This window comes from Aptenodytes patagonicus, chromosome 1, assembly GCF_965638725.1.
Source record: "Aptenodytes patagonicus chromosome 1, bAptPat1.pri.cur, whole genome shotgun sequence".
NCBI lineage: Eukaryota > Metazoa > Chordata > Aves > Sphenisciformes > Spheniscidae > Aptenodytes > Aptenodytes patagonicus.
In genome coordinates, this window is record NC_134949.1 from 26,182,684 (window position 1) to 26,205,649 (window position 22,966).

General features: G+C 39.4%; 1 protein-coding gene across 1 annotated transcript in view; it reads left to right on the top strand.

Moving 5' to 3' along the window:
- The window catches only part of TSPAN12 (tetraspanin 12), a 46,898-nt gene extending 24,645 nt beyond the window's left edge, over window positions 1-22,253 (top strand). The window contains exons 5-8 of the mRNA XM_076330256.1: window positions 6,645-6,719; window positions 11,086-11,193; window positions 14,084-14,227; window positions 20,665-22,253. Of these exons, the coding sequence (XP_076186371.1) occupies window positions 6,645-6,719; window positions 11,086-11,193; window positions 14,084-14,227; window positions 20,665-20,970 (633 nt within the window). The 3' untranslated portion in view covers window positions 20,971-22,253. The remainder of the gene's footprint in view (window positions 1-6,644; window positions 6,720-11,085; window positions 11,194-14,083; window positions 14,228-20,664) is intronic.
- Window positions 22,254-22,966: the final 713 nt, after the last annotated feature.

Here is a 22,966-nt window from a genome sequence, read left to right on the forward strand (position 1 = left end):
CCATAGCTTGTAACTTACTGAGGGAGGAAGGACTTTTTATTAGGTTTTGCACAGAAAGAGTCTGGTTCCCGTTGGTCATCCAGCATTGTGGTGGTGGTCATCTGATGTTTCTCAGGGTGCAGACAGATGTCTGGATGGCTTGTGTCTCAGTAGAACAAGGCTGACGCTCTCAGGCTGTTAGCCATTGGGAAATGCTATGCATAACCCTCTTAAAATCTTCTGGCATCTGTTTTACATACCATATACTCCAGTCTTTTAGAGATTCCTGTAAGGTTTCATTCTGCAGCTGCTTTACCCTTGGAATCTCCTTCAGCCCCTGCCCTTCCCTCCTAGAGCTTTCTTTGCCTCTCTTGCCATATGGACCGCGTTGCCCAAGAAGGTGGTGTGAGCACCAGACAGCAAGTCTGAGGAGGCTGGACTTGCTGATCAGTCACTCTTCATTTGCTCTGACATGAGGGTTGTGGTTTTTCTTGAGTCTGAGGGGAAAAAAGAAAAGTTTTATATCTTCTGGGAGAAAAGAAAAACACTTGGGAGGAGAGTGGTAAAGCTTGAAAGAAGATGTTTATTAAATGAAATACAGAGCACATGAATGATGATTCATTAATAAGTACACTGATCCTTCAAAGAAAGGCACATTTGCTCAAAAATGGAAGGATTTCCACAGTCTTGTGGACCAGATTCTCCAAAAGCTGCAACACCGCCCATGCTCTCACTTTTCTTTACCGTGTTGAAACTTCTGACTCCAGTCATTAGCCCCTGCATGCCATTGCCATTTGCTTTCATATACTGAATGCTCTCTTGCTTTCTCACTGTCTGGAAGTGGGCTTAAGAAGTCGTCAATATTTTGAGTATGTTGTGTGATGGGATATATTTGTTCCCTAGGGATTAATTTAGTAGACTGTGAAGTCTCCTCAGGTTTTGTAGGATGACAGTAGTTAACTAGGAAGCTGTCAGAACAGATGAAATTGGGTCCTAATCCCAGTAACAGGAGCATCATGCAGCGTGCAAACCAAAAGGTTTGAGTGAGGAAGAAGAAGAATTAAGCCACTCTTGTGCCTTTCTAGTTCTGATGAAATTTGGGTTGCCGCAGAACCTTGCCTCGGTTCATGTTTTCGCGAGTTGCCTAGACTCTTGCTTCCAAATCACACTTCCAAACTGCAAACAAAATGATTGTACCATGTGTAAAATCAGCCCACTGATTTTACAGGTTATAGTAGCTGAATGCTGATGAGGCATTCCATAGGTCATTGGCAAAAAATTACCGAACCCAGCTGTGGCAGAGCAAAAAAAACCCATGTGGTATCAATTCAGGAATGTAGTTGGGTATGCATGACTTTGTAGTATGGCTACCCTTACCTGCCTGGGCTGCTTGGCACCAGAGGGCCATAGTGACTCGCTGGTCACTAAGTACCCTAAGTCATCAGATTTCTATGAGGGCTCCTGCTCTTAGCTTCATTTCTGGCATAATGCTTACACTGGAGTTTGGAAGGGTGTCCTTGGAGGACAGTCATGTGGTTTTTGTATCTGTGCCAGTGGGATTATCGTGGTGGCTGATAATAGGGCAGTAGGTATTCACATTGCCCTGGCTGTTGCACTGAAGGAGACTACTGCAGGACACTAGAGTTTTAACTCTAGTTTTCCTTTGCTAAATGTAATTAGAAGTTAATATTTCCACTGTCAAAAAATCTCTGAAAAATTCTGTGTTCTTGAAAATACTTTGGAGAAGGGCATTTAAAATGGGGACTGGGGTGGGAGGAGGAGCGAAATTTTTACAAATTCCCTCCATGTGTTTTCTGAAGTCCCAGTTTTTCCATCACCCTGTTGCCATGTTAGTAACAGAAATAGAAGGTTATTTTTCACCAGTTCTTTTCACCTGTTGCCTGAAAAGCATAGACAACTTATATTAAGTGATTAATTGCAGGAGTCATGTGGCATATTCAAGACAAACAAAAGATCTCTAGAACTACAGTAAGAGTTTTGTATTATATCTCTGCAAAACCCATAAAACATTGTGCTTCATGCTTTATATCCTTCCCTGCAGTTGCCCACGATTGCAACAAAAAAATCCTATACTCTGCAGGATAGAAAGCCACGAGGGAGAGATTTTATGTTGAGAGGCACTTCATGTGTGTGCCGTTCACCATTACTCTCTGAACTGAATGGGAATTGTTGGAACAAAGACCTTTTAATCGAATGCAAAATATCTTAGATTCAGTAATAGTGATTTTGTGCTTGTGTTTGCTATTTTTATTTGTGTTTGTATCTAAATGGTTGAGACGATCAAGAAAGAAACGTGTTCCTGTAATGTATTCTGTGGTGGTGGTCATTCACTTAGTTTGGTAGAGCAAATAGAATAGCAAAAAACCTGTCATAATTTAATTAGGATAAATTAATTTTGTAGTTCAGTTGTTAGCCTTAGATAGAGAGATAGGAAGATATTTTGGCCATATGCCAGAGCATATATGTTCCATATATGGAGCGCTGGCACATATGGAGCTTGTACCCTCTTATGGGATGCCACTGCTGTGTGCAGGAATTTTATTCAGACTAAAAGTTTTGATCCTATTTAGACAGTCCATACAGATCTTTCTAAAAATAGTTTTAAATTATTTTGATTTTTTTTAATGCATAGGTGAAAATACCATGTACTTTTCTAGTGCTTTATCAGGTTCTGATAGCCTTTGTGCAGGTAGCTATCTGAAAATACCCATCTGAATTAGCACAAAACCTATTACTTCAATGGTAGTCCCCATTTTTTGGTTTCTTTTTTTCTGTCTTTGACTATTTACCTGATGGTTACCTGCCTTCTGTGGTTGAATTTAATCCTCACTGGATTTCCATTCCATACGTTCCATATCCCACTGTCCTTTTTGTCTTGTATATGAATTCCCTGTAGAAGTGGTTGTCTGACTTTCGTAAGAGCAAGACCTCTCTGGAGGTGGTTGTAACTTGTAGTAGCTGAGTATGATCTCACAGTGTCTCTGCACTTGCTGTGAGTAAGTGGGTTTCCGTGCTGTTGATGTGTGTAGTTTCTGCATTGGAGGTTTGAGGGCAGGATGAGGATGTTGGCTGTGGTCACTCTTACAACTGTACCACATGAAGAGTATTCCAGCAGAACAGGCTCTGGTGACTACATAGGGAATATGCTTAATATCTTTCCTTGGCCTTTCATCCTTCTGTCTTTTACACATCTCTCTGAAAGTGGTTTTCACAGTAATGACTTTGTTTCTGTTCTCGCTTCTTTCCTGTTTACTCTCTTGCACAAGAAAGGAAGGGGAATGGGATTCTCCTGAACTCCAGAGTTCCTAGTTCCTTCACCTCTGTCTCAGGACTGGTGTGCTGGAAAAATATAGTTGTTTAAGCCTCCTCAGGCCGTCAGTGCTGCAGCTCTGTACTCTGGGGATGGAGCCATGCGCACATACCCATCCTTTGCTGCAGAAAAAATTCAGGTGCCTCTGCAAGGTTCCAGGTATTAGAGATGCTCCTGTTGGAAAGCTACGGCTTTACTGAGCTGCTGCTTTCCTTCCTTCCTCCCCTGTGGCCAGTGGTGGTGAGCAAGCTTAATGAGGAAGTTGCAGGAGAACTAGCTCCTGCTAATTGACAACATCCATTTGACACTGGGAATGCTGACGTTCAGGATCTTGGCCACATGTGACTTAGTGAGGAGCAGTAAATGTCTACTGCATTTTTTTTTTCTTTTAGTGGCAAATATTTTTACATTGGTTTGTTACTCTCAAAAGAGTGTTTTCTACCAGCATTTCAGTCATTCAGCTTCTCTCAAGGAAGCAACATTTTAGCTTTTTCACAACCTCACTGGAGGAAATCCTTCAGTGAAACTGACTCTGCCGGGTTTGTAACAGGATGAAGGCACCACTTCAATTTTCTGATGACTTTGCATAGTCTGACTAGGGAGAGAATGATGGTGATTACCAATTGCCTACAAAAGAAGAGTGTTAAAAGTCCGTAGGATTTGCCATGTAAAAACTCTCTAGTTCTTGAAGTGATCGTGGCTTTGCATTACTGCTTGTACATTTTTTTATTTTATGATAACCTGTAGATATCTTTGCAAAACTGTTTGCTCCCTTCTGTGCCTTTCCTATCCTACCCTCTCCCTGCCAAAAAAAAGAACCCAAACCAACACAAAGAAAAGAAAAAAACCAGTAGAAAATATCTCAGCAATGGCTGAGAGTGCTGCGAGGGAGGTGTGCTGTAGAAGGTAATGTCAGTGACCTCCTGGCAGTTTTGAGCGTAATGCACAGTGGTGTTCCTCAGTGAGTTAGTCTCCTTTACAAAATGTAGCCGCTCAGCCCATAGGAAGAAATATTAAGCCTTGCTTCAAAACCAAGTCCCTGTTTCTGGCAAAAAGCAGAAGTGTGTAAATGCAGGAAGATCCATTTAGCATTCAGACTCCTGTGGGAATTTAACTGGGGACAAGGAATAAGCATTGAAGCCAGTAATAATTTCTGTATTTGGAAGATGGAAATTAGAGGTAATAAATTTAAATAATGGTTAGAGGTTTTTTCCCCCACACAACTTACATAAGAATTATTTGTGTTGCAAACCATTACATTTAGAGAGAGGTATAATATTCCCCTTCAATAGCAGAGTGAAACTGAAGCTCCTGTGTGCAGGTTTGGTCTGCCTGCAGTTGCTCAGTTCCTAGAATGGGCTTTTATGTAAACTCTTTGTGTCTTTCTTTGTCTTTTGCCTTATGGACAGATGATATGCTTTCTCAGAACAGAAGGCTTGATTCTGCAGTGCCCTGATGTGTCCAGATGTAGCCAGAGTCAGGAGTGCTCAATTCCTGGCAGACCCAGAAGCGCTTTATGAGTGAATCTGGCTAAATAATTTTCTATCCCAAGCTATATTCAGTAACTGGAGAAAATGTTGGTTTTGGCTCTTCTGTCTCCAACTGCTACCAGAAACTTTCTTAACTATATGCTAACAAAAAGGAGGGGGTTTCAGATGTTAAGGTTTGTGAATGAATGAAATGTTACAAGGAACTGCAAATTAAGAGTTTTCCAGAGAATGCCACATCTACATCCCCAGATGTATCACTTTCACTATGGTCAGTGAGTTTTGCATAAGATTTGGGGATAGCAGGCAGTCCCCGGCTTGTTATTCAATTAGAGTATAAAACCACTGACATTTTCTTTGACAGCTGAGAACTCAAATTCGCTTTTCACCTAAACATTTAGTTGTTCACCCTCTCAAAAATGTCAGTATTACCCATAATGTCCTTAAACATTTTTTTTGTATGAATTAAGAGCTAAAGCACGTGTCATTCTTTCCTCCTTTCGAAGTGAATACTTTGCAAAGCAGATTTCCATGTTTTTTTAAAGAACCCTTTGCATAACTTGCAGGCACTACAGTGATAGCGGATACGTTGTCTAGAAGCTCATGAATTTATTTTTTAGAGAAAGCATCATTGTTCTTACAAGGTATGACTCAAATTTTTTCCTCTCTTGGATTTGGAGGATGAACATGTTGGTTATTGAAGGCCTATACTGGAGCTCTGCATGTGCTTATAGTGTTGATTTATAAGGATACGCGATGTGTTGTTCAGCTATAATGACTATGAAGATGCAATGTGATGTGGTGGAGACTAGTTAAAACAGGATCTCTTCTTTCAACACCATCTTTATTGAACAGTCCTTTGCAGGGGGTGGATATGAGTACAGGTTTATCTTGAAAATTCACATGGATATTTTTACATGCACGTTTTTAATGTGGCTGTTTGCGTCTACAAACCTAATTCAGGGAGTTAGATTTGATCAGTCTGTTGACATGGAAGAAAGTTTGGAGTCGAGAATGAATGCAACTATACTTCTGCTTTAAATAAAAGATAAATGGGTTACTTTTAATAGAGAACACCAGTTAAAGTAGTCTTAATTTCGATGCAGCTTTATCCTGCAGTTCAGAAAGGGTTTGTTGATGCTATACAGAGGATAGTCCAACTCTTTAATTGCAGCAACCAGCTTTTCTTAACCGTCATTGCCAAGACCTGTACAGCTGCTTCATTTATACATGTATTTTCTATTTTGAAATAGTTCAAGGGTTAGATCTTGCAATAGACAAAGATATTTCAATCCATCTCAGTAAATATTTGTACATTTATGCCTGACCTCAAATATCTAAATCACTTTGATAAGAACATAGCTTTCACGAACCTTGTTTGCTTCCATCTTGTCAATTTTCTTTTTTATTCTTTTTTTTTTTCCTTCCCCCTTTTGGCTGTTAGCTTGATTTGGATATGTTGCTTAAATGGATAGAACTGAAAAAAGAGATTTCTTTTTTTCCACATATATGAGGGAAAGAAGATTGTCCTCTTTGCGACTGTTTTAGAATATGTGTCATGATAGCCTCGTACTCTTGGGCAACAAGGAAATGAATTTATTTTCCCATTGTAATGTTCATGTGCTTCATGTTAAGTTAGTAAGAAATGTCACATGACTTAAACTTTCTAAAAAAAGTTTGCTGCATGAATCTTTCATATTTTGGTTACAAAAATGTATTTCAGATTCCATGTCTTCAGTCATGTGAAATGTTAATAATGTTTTGAGATGTCCTTTAATATTGTTAAGTATTTTTTTCAAAGTTAACCTGAATATTCAAAATAACTAAGACCATTCTGTTTTCTGCAGTACTTTGGAAGCTTGCTTGTAATATTCTGCGTTGAACTGGCCTGTGGTGTTTGGACCTATGAGCAGGAAATAACGGTGAGTCAGAAAAGGAGGCTGCATTTTTTCAACAGAAGAAAACAAAGATTTCCATTAGCTAGCTGTTTTCTAGTTGCTGTAGTGTTTATCCTTGTTCATTATTCGGACAGTCTAATTTCAAGTGACTGCTTTTTTTTTTAACAGAGAATTCTGGGAAAGCTTGTCTGTCTGGAAGGTCCTATCTGGGTTTCTCCCCACCCTCTCTATATTTGAGAGCCAAATCCTGCAGCCCCTAATTTAAGGACTTTATTTTTTGTTAATTCTTGCTTAGGCATGTTCTCGTTGAAGTCAGTGGAAGTTTTGAGGATAAAGTAGGAACTACAGGCTTAAGATAAGTATTTTGAGAGAGGAGATGTGAGAATTTGGAGGGATTTTGCCCCAAAAGTTCTCCATGTTTTAAAGAGCTATAGCTGAGTGTACTACGTCGTAAACAGACAGTGTGTTCTTTCAATAGAGGACTTGCTGTCTGCTGAAATCTTCATGCTGCCTCCACAAACTATAAATGCCAGTTTTAAGCAAAACATGTCTTAGCTGTAAAACATTCTTCTGTAAACTTGTGAAGAGGTTTTATCTCCGTCTAGTTTTTATAGCTATACCAACCTTTAATTTTCAAACAGAAGAGTTGTAACCATCATGCAAGAAAATGGGTAAGTGTTGAGCAGAAATTAAACTGAAATGTTATTCTGCTGCCTACTATATCCTTATGTCTTGTACTCAGTCTGGTACATTTTTATGAATACAGGGACAAATACTTTCTCTGAGCTGCCAAGATATGCCCAATATACTGGTCCTTCCAACAGTGAGTAGCAATTACATTGCAGTAAGATGGGAGGGAGCCTTCTTGATATTTACATGGTACTGGGACCAAAGGAATTTCTGGCAGACTTGAAGCCTGAAGTTATGTGGCAGCACTTTGCATCAGCATTCATTCCCTTGTGGTACAGATTCCAGAGGGGTGTTCTAATACAGCAGTGATTAAGGCTATCCCTTTACTTTAAATGTCAGCTTATGTTGATGCATTTTAAAATTGGGAATGCGGACAAGAGGCATGCTTCATCCTATGGGCACAGCTGCCCTCTGGGGGGGTTTTGCCAAGGATGACAGTTATAACTAACATCCATCTTTCCACAGAAATCTTGTCAGTGGAAGCTGCCTGAAATAACATAGCCTTCAGTGCACTGGTACATGCCTTCTCCAGCCTTTGCTATTCAGTTAGAGAACCTGAAGTTACAGTGTGTTTTAGTGTGACCCCCAGGATTTCAGTTACCTGCTATGCTACTGAAACCCAAACTTGGGACAGTTTGATAAAAGCTGGCATAGCCCTACCATATGTTAAAGGCACCGGTGATGCTGCTTCCCCTGGGGAAAAAAACACGGCTGTCCCTGCACCCCTTTGCCAAAAGAAGCAGCGCTGAGCTCCATGTCTGCACCTTCTGCAGTGGGTCACAGTGAACCCAGATACTCCACCCTCCTCCGGTTCTTCCTCTTTCTCCTAGGAGTTCAAGTGTATGAACATAAGCATGCGAATAGAACAGAAAAAAAATCTCTTCAGCAACTGCTTTTCTTTTTTTGTCTCTTTTCTTCTCTCCCTTTATATGTGTTTTTATTCCTCATCCCCTGAAATACTGTTTTTTTTGTTTTCTCTTTCCATCTGATTTCCTCTTCTTATTTCCTTTGTCCTACTACTACTGCTCTTCATGTGATGAGGTGGGCCAGACTCGGGTTTCTTGCTGCTGAGACCTGTAGGGAATTTGGCAGTCTGGAAAAGCACAGTTGTTTTTCAGTGGTTCTTTCATACCCGTGCAGGTCACTTCCCTAGAGCATGCTTTCTCCTACTCGATAAAGATAAGAAGACTCCCTCTTATACCCACAGGGGTGACTTGGTGTCGTGTTGGTTTCAGCGTAGCATGAAGTCGCGCAAGCCCCTGGTGGGTTTCAGAGAATCAGTTGGCATTAGTGTAGGTGGGTGGGTGATGTTGTAAAAAATGTCACTGAGGCATAACTGCCTCTGCTGATCCAGTATGGGCTCTCCTTGGCGTGTGGACAAGTTGCTGTAAGACTCCTTGAATAAACAATTTTCCTTCCAGCTCATGATAGCTCTCAGCGTGAAGTGTGCCTTATGACTAATTTATTCCACCCACAAGATTGAAAAGCCAGTGTGGGTTCTCGGCTTACGTGGGCATTGGTCAAGCCTTAATACTCATTAGAAAAATAATAATGAATAAGTAGATCTCAACAGCAAACTGAGCTTTACAGAATTTATGCTAAAATCAAATTAGCATCTCTACTTTTTGTTTGTCTACATATTACAGAAAAGTGTTGTATAGTCTAACAAATGCATCTCAAGATCATGTATTATTGTGCACTACTGCGTGCGTGAGCTGACGGGAAGCTATTTAGTAGATACATCGATGTCCTTAGTTTGACATGTTGGCGTTCTCGGAGCAGTCAAACACACAGATTCCGATATCCCTCCTTAGCTCCAGAATTCAAATTGCCTTCCTACACTGGGGTTTAGTTTGTTTTGACTTGCTTTTAATTTCCTTGTCTCACTTCTTGATTTTTTTTTTTTCCTGCTTTCCATTGTTTTCATAAAGAAGTTGGACGCCTTGTGTTACGTGCGTAACCCTGGACTGTATTCAACTCAAATAAGATAATAAAAAAAATAGTCTAGCAAATATGAGCTTAATTGCAGCGATATCCAATATTATGCAAAGAAAGCAGAGTGTGCTAACTTCCAACGCAGTGGAAAGAGAAATGCATTGAGTACAAAACCAAATTATTTTATTATAGTGACCGGTGTAACTGTTTGTGGTAGAAATATTCTGTGATGTTATTTTAAAGTATTTTTAGTACTCTACTGCTAACGTATTTTTCACGTGGACAGTTATGAGTTCAACGCTTTATAGCTTAAGAAATAAAAATTCTGCTAAGTGAAAGGTACGTTAAATTTCTAGGATATTATTAATATATTCATATTCATGATATATGAAGCTTTAGTGGGGCATCAAAAATGTAGTATAACTTAGCAGCGGTAATGAAACATTATCAAATGTCCTTATTTAGATTATGGGGTCAGTCAGGCAGTGATTGTCCCTATATTTTTGTACAGTACTTAGCACAACGAAGACCAGGCTCCGTGGGAAGTATTGTGATCATTTTTTTTCTTAGATAACATTTATTGCTATTTGCAGAATGCCCTTACTGTTCACTCCAAATTGAACAGGATAGCTAAGTCACAGCCGCTGGAGGAGCTGGGCTCCCCTGCCCTCCAAATGAAAGCTGATACTGCAATTGTGATTTCTTTCACCATGACTATTAAGGCTAACGGGAACAAAGCAAAACTCGGCATGAATGGTACGTGTGCCTAGAAGGGCAACTGCAAAGCCTTCAGCCCCTTGCTTTAGTTTCGCACACTGAAATTTGTGCAGCTGAACAGAAGTTAGTTTCTTATCTTGACTCTTAGCTGCCTTGTATGCCAGATGCCATAGCACTTGCTTCTATTATTTCTGACAAATTACTAACTGATGGTCATAGTCTGACAATGGAGAGCACCAGCACCTCACTTCTGAGTAGTCAAATTTGAAAGAAAAATACTTGGTGAATCCTTCGTTCAGAAGAAAAAATTTACAAGGCTGTGAGTGTGTGTGAAGAAAGAAGTTCACAAGGCCTCATTGTCTACACTTCCTTGTTACTGTTCTTGAGCAAGATACTGAAATCGAGTACATTCAGGATACCTGCGTGCAAGACTCCAGGCAAAGCCAGAAAGCCACTGAAAAGACTCTCAGGGTAGAATTCATGTCAATTAATTCTATATATTTAGAAGTGAGACGTTTAAATCTAAGTTTGTCACCTTAGACAGTGAAGTGGATTTGAGACTTCAAGAGAATGATTCATCTGCTCTGTTTAAAATATTTATCTTGAGATGAATTGCCCCATATAGCTGGCTGTTTCCTTCTATTGACTAAGACGACACCAGGGAGATACCTAAACTGGGGCAGACAAATGCTATCCCTGATGATTTGGATGGGGCTCAGTTCAAGTTTTATGCCAGGTAAAAAAAATCTCGTAATGATATAATCAAATTGCACCCAACTATCTCTGAATCTCTCCCAAATGCAGCTCCTTTTCCAGTCTACATTAATTTGTAAGCAAAGGTTACAAATAACTTTTTCCTGATATTTTAATAAAGGCTTGTAAAGTTTCAGTATTGTAAAAATTGAAGCACTTGTTTTCCTGTTTTATTTGCATACAAAGTTATTTTGGTCATTGCACTGGAAAGATCTCAGGATAGATGGAAGTTCTGGGTTTGGAGCCACAAGCCAACTGATCTGTCGTGTGGATCACTTTTCTTGCCTTGCTCCAGGTCCCAGTGCAGTGGTCCGATATGATCACGCTGAAAGCCAGGATGACCAATTACGGCCTACCTAGGTACCAGTGGCTGACCCATGCTTGGAATTTCTTCCAGAGGGAGGTAAGATGACAGTTAATTCATGAGCTGAAGTAATACATGCTCGGTAAATGTTCTTTTATCTGCTAAAGGAAAAGGTTTGATTTTAAGCGAGTAGGTAAATAAATGCAAGTTCATTTCATGTGAAACCCTGTGTAGTGATGATATCTTTTAACATCACTTGCTATCCAACTCTTGAGCTTTTGTAGGCCCTAAAGACACTAAAACACTAAAAAAAGAATGTTACTAAATTCAGTTAAATTGCGAACACTGTCTTCTCCTTTGCCAGTAAGGTTAGGACACCGACACCTTTTAGAATTATTATAACATTTAAGAATATGATGTATATAAAATTAAAAATCTGCAGGTAAAGTAAAATGAACATTTCTATATGCTGTTTTAATATTAAACTGTGCTCCCCTTACTGTAGGGTCTGTTAGTTTCCTTTCACAGAGCTGTCGTGGTTAAGATATGTGTTTAGCTGGAAATGAATGGGAAAGGAAGTTTCCAAAAAGATGCCAACACTGTCTCTTTGGCTGAGGTTTGAGAAGGTGATCAGGGTTTTTATTTCCTTTGACTGGGGGGGCGGGAAACAAACCAAAAAGCTTCCTTGTGTATTCACAGCTTTGCCCTCTAGCCTACTAAAATTCAGAACTGTTTTTAAAGAATGAAGTATTATGTTACAAAAACATGAAATTGCCCAAGGTAAAACCCATTAACTCCAAATATAACTCACGTGCAGGAAAAGAACTCTTTAAATGCCTGTCGTGCTGCCCTTGTTGAAATGTTGAAATCTATCATTGTTGCACAGATTTCCTGTTTGTTTAAACATTTCCTGGCAGCACTTGGTTAGTCTGTATTTATACTAAAACCTGAAAGGAGGAGGTTAAACACGAGGTTAAACGCCCCCCCCACCCTCCCCAGTCCTCTGCTCTGGCTATGCAAGTGCTCTGTGAAACAGAGTAATTCTTCATACACAGGTAGAGCGTTTGTGTCTGTTCTGTACCTGAGATAATATAATCAAATAGTCTTGATTTCCTTGAATACAGCTGGTACTGTATCTTGGTTTAAATGTATAGATTGATTAAATTAAATGCTGCCTCTTATCCTCCTGGTTCTTGTAGTGTCATCATAATGGCTGGTTTTAATAGGAATATTAGTAATAAAACTTCAACTATGCCTTAACTCTTCCGGGGAGTAAAAGTTCCTTTTAGATTTCCTATATTCCATTTCTGACCAGAGGAATGATTTGGGGAAAGTTTGAAGTGAACTGAGAAGGCCCTTTTACAGCTCCTAGTTAATTGGCGGACTCTCATTTTTATTCTGTCTACTCATAACTCAGACGGTGGATGTGTGAGCCTGGTATGTGCTTTATGCCTGAATGAGCACTATGCTTGGGGCCCTTCTTCAGTCAGCATTATAATTTTTTTCCTAAAGAAAAAATTTGTAATTACAGTTTTGTTCCCAAAGATTCAGCCCTGATCAGCTTTGTGCTCTTTCTTCTGTATCTTTTAACATCTGAGAGAGATGGGAAATGTATTTTCCCCCCAGTCCCCTTGCTGGTCTCATATCAGAGCTGTGACTGTGCCACGGAAGATGGGAAGGGTCAATTGAAGTCAGGAAGGAAGAACTGGGCGGGGGGAAGAAAAAAATCTGAGAATAAGAAAAGGATGTTTAATGAGGTTGTCTTTGCAATTACAATGAGGAGCCAAAGCTTCAACTTTCCTTAGAAAGTCTCATGTTGGGAGGATTTTGATTGACTAATGAACTGATAGAAACAGAGACACTAAAGCTGTGGTGAAAAAGGAAGTAGTGAGATTTGTAAGAGGACTGGTGAAGTCAAGGCACAGTGTGTGCCAACATGGTGTCTGGGCACTGATCTGCTTGATTGTGACCGAGGAGAGTGGCATGGTATACAGGACTCTGGTTCTGAAGCGGTTAAGGGGGGCAAATGTTCCCAAGCTCATGGATCAAAGGAACCAGGTGATGAATTACGAACACTCAAGCGGGTACTGGAGAACATCCAGACAGAAAAAAACAGCATCTTGTTCCTGCAGCAAGGCTTTTTTCAGTCATATCAAGTCCCTATCCAATGCCGAAGAAAATCTGATGTAGCTGCTTGCTTCAGCCCTTTTTTATGTGAAAGCAGCTAGGAATGTGGTAGGCTGGTCGTTTGGCTTTAAATCTCTCTGTGTGCTTTGCCGGGGAGAAGACAGGTTGTTAGTCCTGGTGGGTTTTATAGCCAATTATGGCTCATCTGCTTTGCAACCAGACTTCCTACTTTTTATGGTTGATTCTGTTGCAGTGTTTATTTTAGTGTGATACCACTTCATTCCATTTTCCTTTTTCCTTTCAGCATTTGTGATTTCTATACCTTTTTGCTTGCTTTTTTCATCTTTTTTTTCTTTTTTCTGTATTCAGATAAATCTGTGCTTTTTCTTACATGGTTTTCAACAGACGTGTCCATAGTTGTAGCCTTGCAGGAATAGTCCTCACTAGTAAGACCTTAATCATCTTTTCCTACTACTTCCTTCAGCCACAGGTGTACTTGTTCATTAGTCACCCTTTTGACATGAAATTATCATGTGTTAGTTCCTCGTAGTAAGGATAGCAGAATTACAGGGTAGGACAATTTCTGTGAAGCATCCTTTGAGGGAGCAGTTGGGATTTAAAGGACAGAGCAGTATCATTGGCTGTTTCTGAGGTGTTCATTGGTCACTACATTACATTTTTCATGTTGCTTTTATGTCAAAGTACAGCAAAAGAAGGTACGTGGAAGCTCTTGTAGATGGTTTTAGTCCTATGTAAATATTTTGAAAGTTGTTAATAGGAATTTATTTAGCTTTTTTGATGACCTACTTTTATGAAGAAGAAGCATCATTATTGCTGATCTTGGCTAATCCTTCCTTTGCAGTTTAAATGTTGTGGGGTGGTGTACTTCACAGACTGGTTGGAAATGACGGAGATGGACTGGCCACCTGACTCCTGTTGTGTCAGAGAGTTCCCAGGATGCTCTAAGCAGGCACATCATGAGGATCTCAGTGACCTTTATCAGGAGGTAAGAAGAAAAATGTGGATATTTCGGAAGGCTTTGTACATTCTTCCTGATCAAGTAATTTTCCAAACTCATCACTTACAGTGCAGCAGAAAGGTTAGAGTAATTGTGTTTATGGAAGGTGTTTATGGTGTTTGTTTATGTTTATTATTTATTAATGCTGAAGGGGGGGAGGGAGGGAAGGAAGGAAGAAAGAAGGAAAGAAAGAAAGAACCCACCCACCCTTACCTGGAAGTGAGATAAGTTAGTAACAATGCATTTAACATCTGACATATGCTTAAACATTGAAGTATTTCTTTTATATTGGTTAGGTTGGAGTTGAAATTTGCTCCAATCAAAAAAATAAATAGTTTTGGTGTAATGTCCAGTCTCTAGCTCGCCAAACTAAGAGAAATTCTACTTACCCTATGGTAATGAGGACTCTAGTGGTAGGTATAGTGAAGGATGCTTTTGAGAAGTCCTTTGCATGAGAGCTCTCTTGTTAACAGGGCTCCTGCAAGGAGGCAGGTAATTCAGTTGCTCTGCTGTGAGCATGCAGAGAAACTTTGTGTGAAAATGCTCTTTCTCTCTAACTCTGCTACATTGCAGAATGATTATTATTTTAAAAGAATAAAAAAAAGCCTTAAAACCAGGAGAGGACCTATTTGAACTCAGAGTGAGTAAGGGAGGAGATCATGGTAGCAAGTCATTACTCTTCTTAGGGTAAAAATTATAAAAACAAGTAAACATGTTGTCTACTAAAACTCTTTTAACTGCTCTCACAAAAATGTTGTAAAAAGTCACCTTTTTCTGGAGACTGCTTTGCTACCTACCATTTTCTTTTTATGCTAACAGACCTCTGAAGACCTTTAATTGTGCATTCAGGAATATCAGAATGACCAACAGTCCAGGTAGTCCAGTAGTGAGAAAAAGCATGTCTCAGTCAAGCAGTTATGAGGATCTGAGAGGTGCATTCTTCGTTTGCTTGCTTTAAAGAGTAATATAGGGTGCATAGGAAGGAGGACAGGCCTGAGAAGCGTGCTTTCAGATGCTGCAGCATGAACATTTCTCTAGTGGACAGTGCAACTCTGCTTTATGGAAGAGCATCCAAAGAACCATTTTATCTTGTCCCAGTCTCTTACAGCTGTTCAAGACTCTTTCTTACAAGAATCTATTACGTGGCTCTTGTTCAGGAGCCATGGAGAGAGACCTCTGAAGCAGGGGAGATTCACTATATAAACAAGCCAAGATGAATATTAGCTATTGCCAGGAAACAGTTGAGCTTTTGGGAAATGGCATCACTGATGTGGAGTGATTTGGTAGATTTGTATGGCATTGATTCTATGAGCAGAAATTATATAATCTATTCTGGACTTTCAGATATCCATCCTAGACCTCATGTGCTTCCACTGGGAAGAGAGAAGGTAGAGCTGCCAAAAGGCTGGTGCCTCAGAAGGCTAGTCTGTGCTGGGGAATCTTAAAGACAGTGGCAGGGGCTGTTTTCTTTCCACCAGCTACTTGTAGAGGCTCTCCTGCCTTGTGGCAAGGCTTGGAGTACTGGTTACACTTTAGAAGTGTCAATCTCTGAATGGAAAAGCCATTCAGGCTTCTTCTGGGGCCTGCCAATCTCTTACACATTCTTGAAGACGAAAGAACTGTGGCTTACTCTGCAATAATGGTTGTTTTTTGTAATACTGTTGTGAGTATTGGTACCATACAGCCCAACTCTGCCATAGAGAGCCCTCAAGGAGTGTAGATGTATGGAAGCTGCAGAATGTTCATTTGCCCTGAGTATACTTCCTGCTTATGTGAAAAGGCAAGTGTATGTAAGCAGTGTCACTCAATAAAAAACTAATTTTTGGCTCAGGAAGCTCAAAAATTTCTGAGAAGGAGTGCTAGTCACTGGAGTGTCTTGTTGAAACTGCAAGGTTTTCTCATCTCTTCTGCTAACATTTCATTCCCACAGCCATATTCCAGGAAAGTGGTTCTCTGCGCACTTTGTATGTTCAGGTTCTTTTGGTTCTACTTAGGGAAAATTAATAGCCGAAGACAATGATGATGTAGAACATAAGGGCTCTGAGACACCCCACCCTCCACCCCCCACCCCCGATAAAAAGAAAGGCTGTCTGGCTTTTTTTTCTAGAAGAAACCTGAAGGGCACATTTCTGGTTCTTCCTGTACCATACCCCAGAGCATTCTTGGATAGATTAAGCTCTTAGCAAAAATTTATTTTTGGTTGTCTGCTGCAAAATCAGTTCCAAAAAGGGACAGGCTGTCTTCTGTTTTTCCAGCCACAAAAATACTCTGTTGTTTTTTGAGATATGTACAATAATTGGTTGGCAAAACATTTTTTTTCCATGGTGTTTGCTTGTGGGTTGTCTCACAGGCTCGTACAGTGTACTTGTTAATATGTTTATCTGTATCATGCAAAAGTAACTTACGCTTGCAAGGCTAATCTGTCTGACTTCTGCTTTGGAGAATTGAAGGAGAAAAGCCTTTTTAGAAAGTGATTCAAAACAAACTTGCATAGTCTGGTGGTTTGAGAGGGAGCCTAACGAGATTAGCCTTGCTAACCTAAAATTGGCTTATGTAAATGCTTTGCAAGTCCATTCTGGTACTTCAGAAAACTGAAGTTTGGTTTGGCTGGGATCGATAAAATTGTTTTGTTGTAGCTGTGCTGTAATTTTCTGCTGGGATCTCAGAGCTTTCTGTAGTCTAAGTTGGAATCCTTCACAATACAATTTTTGGAGAAAGAAGGGTGGCTTACTTATAGTTCTGCTTGAGAGTATTATTGGCAGGAATCACATTTCCCCTGCTGGATTTTGAAAGCTATTTTTCAAATGTGTTAGACTTCTTGGACTGCTTTTATTCTGACGAGCTTCACCTTTGGTGCAGTTTGTGGAACAGACTAACCTTAGAAAGAGTGTGGTTGTAAGGGAGGTGCGTCAGATGACAATGTGGCCTTGGAGGTTCGTTGTGGTCTGAGGACAAGGGGAGCTTTGCCTGTCTTGTGATCGGGAACTGCAGCCTAGATAAAATGACTGGTAGGAGTTGATGTCTTCAGAAAAATCAAAATTGCATGTTTAATATTTTTTCTTTTGTTTTCTAGCATAATTTTGAGTATACTGAAAATTTGAGTATACAACAGCTCTGTTGAATACGCTGATGGTTTATCTGTTCTCCTTTGAGAAGTGCCTTATTTAAGATCTGGTCCTTATTCTATGATGTTGCAGTAAATTAGAAATATATGCTTTGTTTCCATTTTAAGACTGAAATTATAAAATGGCCTTTGTACTAAATATGAATCAGGCCTTTAATCCATAGCTCCGTAGGACTTTGAAGCTAATTCTTCTGAATGATAGCTGCAAAGTTTTATACTATTTTTGAGTTGTGAACAAGAGCTCCCTGTTTAGTGACAAACTTTTACTTTTGCTGAGGAAAATATATTTATATAACTCTAATTGCAGGCTACCAACTATGAATGTGTCGCATAAGCAGTAATAAAATGCATGAATGTGAGGATAACAGGAGTGGCTGGATATTTCTCAATTTTGAAACTGATTTTGAACGTGTATTAGAGCAGAACTGTAAGAACATCATTAAATGGAGGGAGGCAGTCTATCTAGATTGGGCATAATTTGTCTCAGTTATGTGTCTGTACTGCAGGAGATGTGGGCATTAATGTTATTGCTCTCTGTTAATGGATGTTTCCTCTAGGCAACAAATGAACTGAATTTGAATACTGCTGTGGTTGAGCATTTTTAAATTGTGACCAGCACGTACCTTAAAGTTATTAAAAGTATTAAAATGCAGCCAGTTTCTCTGTAATTAAAAACAAAATTGGAACGTAGTATAATTACAACATTGTCTTCTAGTTGAAGGAAAAAAAGACACCAACGTGCCAATTTTTGGTCCTAATCAAGTTCGATTACATTGCTTTTTGCTGCAGTGTGGAGTTTTGGGGTGTTTTTCTCTTTTCAGATTTCAAATAATCCACATTTACTCCCTGTTCTGTCTAAACTATGTTAATGTTTAAAAAATGACACACTGAAATGATGAATGGCACAAAGACATTGAGATCCTTTAACTTACTCTGGTACAATTGTTACATAGTACATTAATTTTATTTAGATCCTAAATGAGAATCTGTTGACTGCAGTGTGAAGTTTGAGTGTGAGGCAAGAATCGGGCCTTTCATGAAATACATTCAGGACTGTGGCATTTGAAATTACTGGCTTTGGGGAATTTCAGTGTGATTGAAAACTGTTCTTTATCATGTCCTGTCTTCAGATTCTTTCACTTTGATCAATTGCTTTCTTTTCATAGAAAAGCTAGAAGAAATATGTAGTAAGGATATAAACGCAAAAATGGCATTTTGAAGACAATGCCCATTTTGATGGGTTCCTGATGTCTTCTGCTGGGACTAATGCCTTTTGGTACCCGTGGTGTTATCCCATCCAGATTATTACTCTGAATTTTCCCTTGGTGGCTGTGTTCCTTTGATTTCCGTGCTGTGAAGCCCTGTAAAGTTTAGAACAGAGAATAAGCATGGCCTAGAGTAGCTCAAGGCCTTCTCTTCAAAGTTTTATCCTTTCTAAGACTGGGCATCACCTTTTCTGAGCAGCAAGCACCGTAACTTGTGTTTACACTGTTGTCCAGTAGTTCCCAGAGCTGGTGTCTCTCTGTATTGTTGCTGCCTTACAGAGCTTCGGAGCTTTCCTGAAGCCTTGTACAGTAATTATTTGTCCATTTAAGCAAAGTCTGGAGCATGTGCTGATGGATTGGAAAGAGCAGAGGAGTCAAAGAGCAACTACTCTTTCTAAATCTCCATTCCTAGGAAATATCAACTTGTGATGTTTTAACATACTTTTTGTTCATCAGACTTTTTCTGTGTAAGTAATAATAGTAATTATTATTATTATTCTTTAAATAATTGCTTTGGATTTGCTCCTGCTCAACATTAGGGAGAGGTGGTGTATGTGACCATCGTCCTAATACAGCATGTGGATGGCCAGCTCTCTGGAGCAGGGTCTAGCTGCCTGCCTGGGTTTGTGCAGACCCTGATGCAGGGTGGGTTGTTCCAGCTACCCTCACAGTGGTTAATGAAACAAAAAAAGGCAGTAATACAGTGAGGTGACTTTGAAACTCAAATGTCTGCACAGTCTGCATTGACATAACAGTCAGTGGGATGTGTACTGGTACTTGCATTGCTTCAGAGCCGTAGGTAACCCAAGTCAGCCTGGGGACCTGCCGTGGCCAGGGGTGGTCCCTGCTGCAGCCAGAGATGGTGTATAGGAGGGGAAAATGTGGAAAGTACTATGCCAAACCAGTTCATTTTTGAACTGGTAAATTTCCCCTGTCATTTTTCACAGTTTTGGCTTTGATGTTGCCTCACAGTAACAATGATGTGGAGTTGATATCCCGCCCCCGCCCCCCGAGCAAATAACCAACAGTCTTTTCAAAGACTTTGGGACATTACTGTGCTCTAAGTAGCAGCAGCCCAGCACAAGATATGAGATAGAACTGGCTCTTGGTATAACACCAGCATAATAAATGACAGAGAAGTTTCTACATTCAGATCAGAAATTAAGCCAGTTAATTTTAAAATATAGTCTACAGAGAGGGGAGGTAGGTGGAGTGTAACTAACATAAATGGATATGCTTTTTGCAATGAGGAGATGCTTCTAGTTCAAGAATGAAAAGCAGGAGTAATGCCACATATATGTGGTGGTATTACTGCTAAGTACTAAGTAAAATCTGTTTGTACCCACTGCATTCTGGAAATTTGTCAGAAGTTTCCTGTTAAAGGTTATTCTGTTCGATGCTCCTTACTCAGATGGTGTCTGGAATGTAATGATTTTTCTACTCCCTAGGGACTTTCTGTGGAACTAATAAACTGGCATATAATGAGTCCAGATAAAACACTAAAAAAGAAAAGGTGGGAAGAAACACTGATGAGGTTATGCAGGTCTGTAGATCTTTCCTAGAATATTGTTTTAACTTCAGGTTGTGGAATTATTTGTAGAAAAAGTCTAAAGAGTTTACAATAATCGACAGGCTTGAAGATCTGCAATTTAAAGAGAGAAACAAGAGGATTAAGAGGATTTAATGGCTTTTGAACCTTCACAAAACCAGTTGAGTTTCTTTAAAAATCAGTGATAGTTGATAGGAACTCAGATCAACTTTGAGTGATTTCTGAATTGAAGAGTAGCACAGATCTCTTGGAGCTTGTTACATGCAGTAAGCTCTCGGTGTATGAGAAAGGTGGCATTATGGTATAAGATGGCTTTATGGAAGCAATTAAAAAGAAGGCAAAATAATTTTCAAAGTATTGTTTGAAGGAGGTGAGAGAGAAATTTTGGGGAGCCAGAAGAGCCAGCACTAGGTAGGATGAGCTAAACCTTGGGAACCACAAGCCAAATAACATTGACTTATTTTTTTAATCTATTTTTGTTTCATAGGGATGCGGTAAAAAAATGTACACTTTCTTGAGGGGGACGAAGCAATTGCAAGTGTTGAGATTTCTAGGAATCTCTATTGGAGTAACGCAGATCCTGGCTATGATCCTCACTATTACTTTGCTGTGGGCTCTGTACTACGACCGAAGGGATCCCGGGGCAGATCAGATCATGGCCCTGAAGAGTGATACCTCGCAGCAGCTGTCATGTCATTCCGTGGAGCTACTGAAACCAAGCCTGACAAGGATCTTTGAACACACATCCATGGCCAACAGCTTTAATACACACTTTGAAATGGAAGAGCTATAGGTGATGATGCAATGACTCTGAGAAGTCACAAAGGGTTTTAATTGGGTTTTGTCATTGTTTTTATTCTCTTCCATCAAGTATGCCAAATATACCAGTCTTCCTATGCTTCAGAAAACAGCTAATGAATGGAAGTGAAGGAGGCCTGCATAGAAAGGAGGATAAGCCTCTTAGAAGAGCCATGAAACAGTTGATTTCATTTGTTTGTTTGTTTTTTAAAAGGCACTCATTCACTGGGCACAGTAATACTTAACTTATTGTCACAAGCTGTGTGATGTGTAAAATACTGATTCATTCACAGGTAGACAGAACCTCTAAGGAAGCATCACGGGAAAGGAAGAGAAATACTCGTCTTCTGAAGAAACGACTGTGCTTTGTACAAATAAAATGTGACTTCAGCTGAAATTGACTTACATTTTTAATAAGCCATTTGGAAAATGTCTTAATCAGGGATCTCTGTGTATATAATTGTGTGTTTTTGTGTGTGCATGGAAAGCAGAACTACAATTCAAGTCAATACTTGGATTTTAAAATTTGCAAGATTTGTAAAAAGGGCAAGATTTTCTTTTTTCTAACAAAACTTTTATCTTAGCTGTTGTTAAAGATGTTCTAAAACTTCTATTTTTATCTAACATAACTGTTTAATTTTTAATTTTAAATATATTAAACAGGGATTAAAACCAAAACTATGACTCTGGACAATAGACTTTAATTTTCTGAGTAATTCTGGAGAATTCTTCTTTGAAACAGTTTGTTCTATGGACTATTTCTTAGTAAAAAGAAAAGAAAGAAAACCTTAAACATTCTTTCCAAAATGGGAATCAATATGGGAGTAGCACATTTTTATAGATAAATCTTTTCTCCTGTCTGTGATTCCCCTGAAGGTAGAAACAAAAGACTACAAGGAAAATGCTTACAGTTCTGGATGCTATTGCAATAATTGTAAAAGTACGTAAGGAGAAATTATACTTCGGCGGCGTCTTCATTAAGAGCTCTCTAGTGGCTTAAAATGCCGACTGGAAGCAGCATTAAAATGTATTTATTGAGGTGGGGAAAGTGCATTTTACTGTATTTTTATGAACAGTGTTTATTTCGTAGGATTATTTTTACAGTTGGCCACGCTCCTGAAATATATATTTGTTCCACTGAGTACCGTAGTTTGTGGCAAATGGGTTTTTACGTAATACTACATTTTAAAAATTCTTTCATTTGTTTTGGAATTTGTAAAAGATAAGAAAAAAAGCAAGGTGTGATTTGGTAGACAATAAAATTACTTTTGTCTTAAATTCCATAATGGCTTTTTTATTTTGAAGTCCTAGAGCGTGAATGCTTTGGGTGGGAGTTGGGAGGGTCCTCCTGCTAGTGTGAGTTAATTTGACGTGTCTTTACCCATTCCACTTACTCTGTTGTGGAGAAACTGAATTGTAAATTTCACTTTCTTTTTTTATTGTTTTGGAGAAAGCTTCTTCAGGGCTCATGAAATGAAGCTCTGCAGTTGTGTGGGCGGTTGTTTGTTTTTTAGCAGTCTACATGTGGGTGTAATTATTTCACAGGTGCTATCGCAAGCGAGATTACCTTTCTGCTTTTGTACCTCTCCTACAGAAATGCTAATACTTATTTTGGGAGGTAAGAAAAAGGCTAAAGGATAGACTTTCCTAAAATTTTGCTTGGAGTATCTTTGTCAGAAATACTTTCTCATGCACCGTTTGGGAAGCCTTGTGCCCAGCGTTACTGCAGACTTCCGTCCTTCCCATTGCTTAGCCTGGGCAGCGTTTCTGTAGCTAAGGGCGAGGTTCCTATGTAGAAAAAGAGCAGGTGTCTGAGAAAGCCTGGATGTAGACCAGCTCTAGACTTTGGAGTGCTATGGAGACCTGTGGTGCTACACAGTGGATTGAGCCACTGTTGGGTTTTTTCCCCCGTTTTTTTTTTTTTTTTTAAGAAGTGCCAAACCACAAATTGTGGAATGTTTTGATTGTGGATTGCATGGATTACATGTACA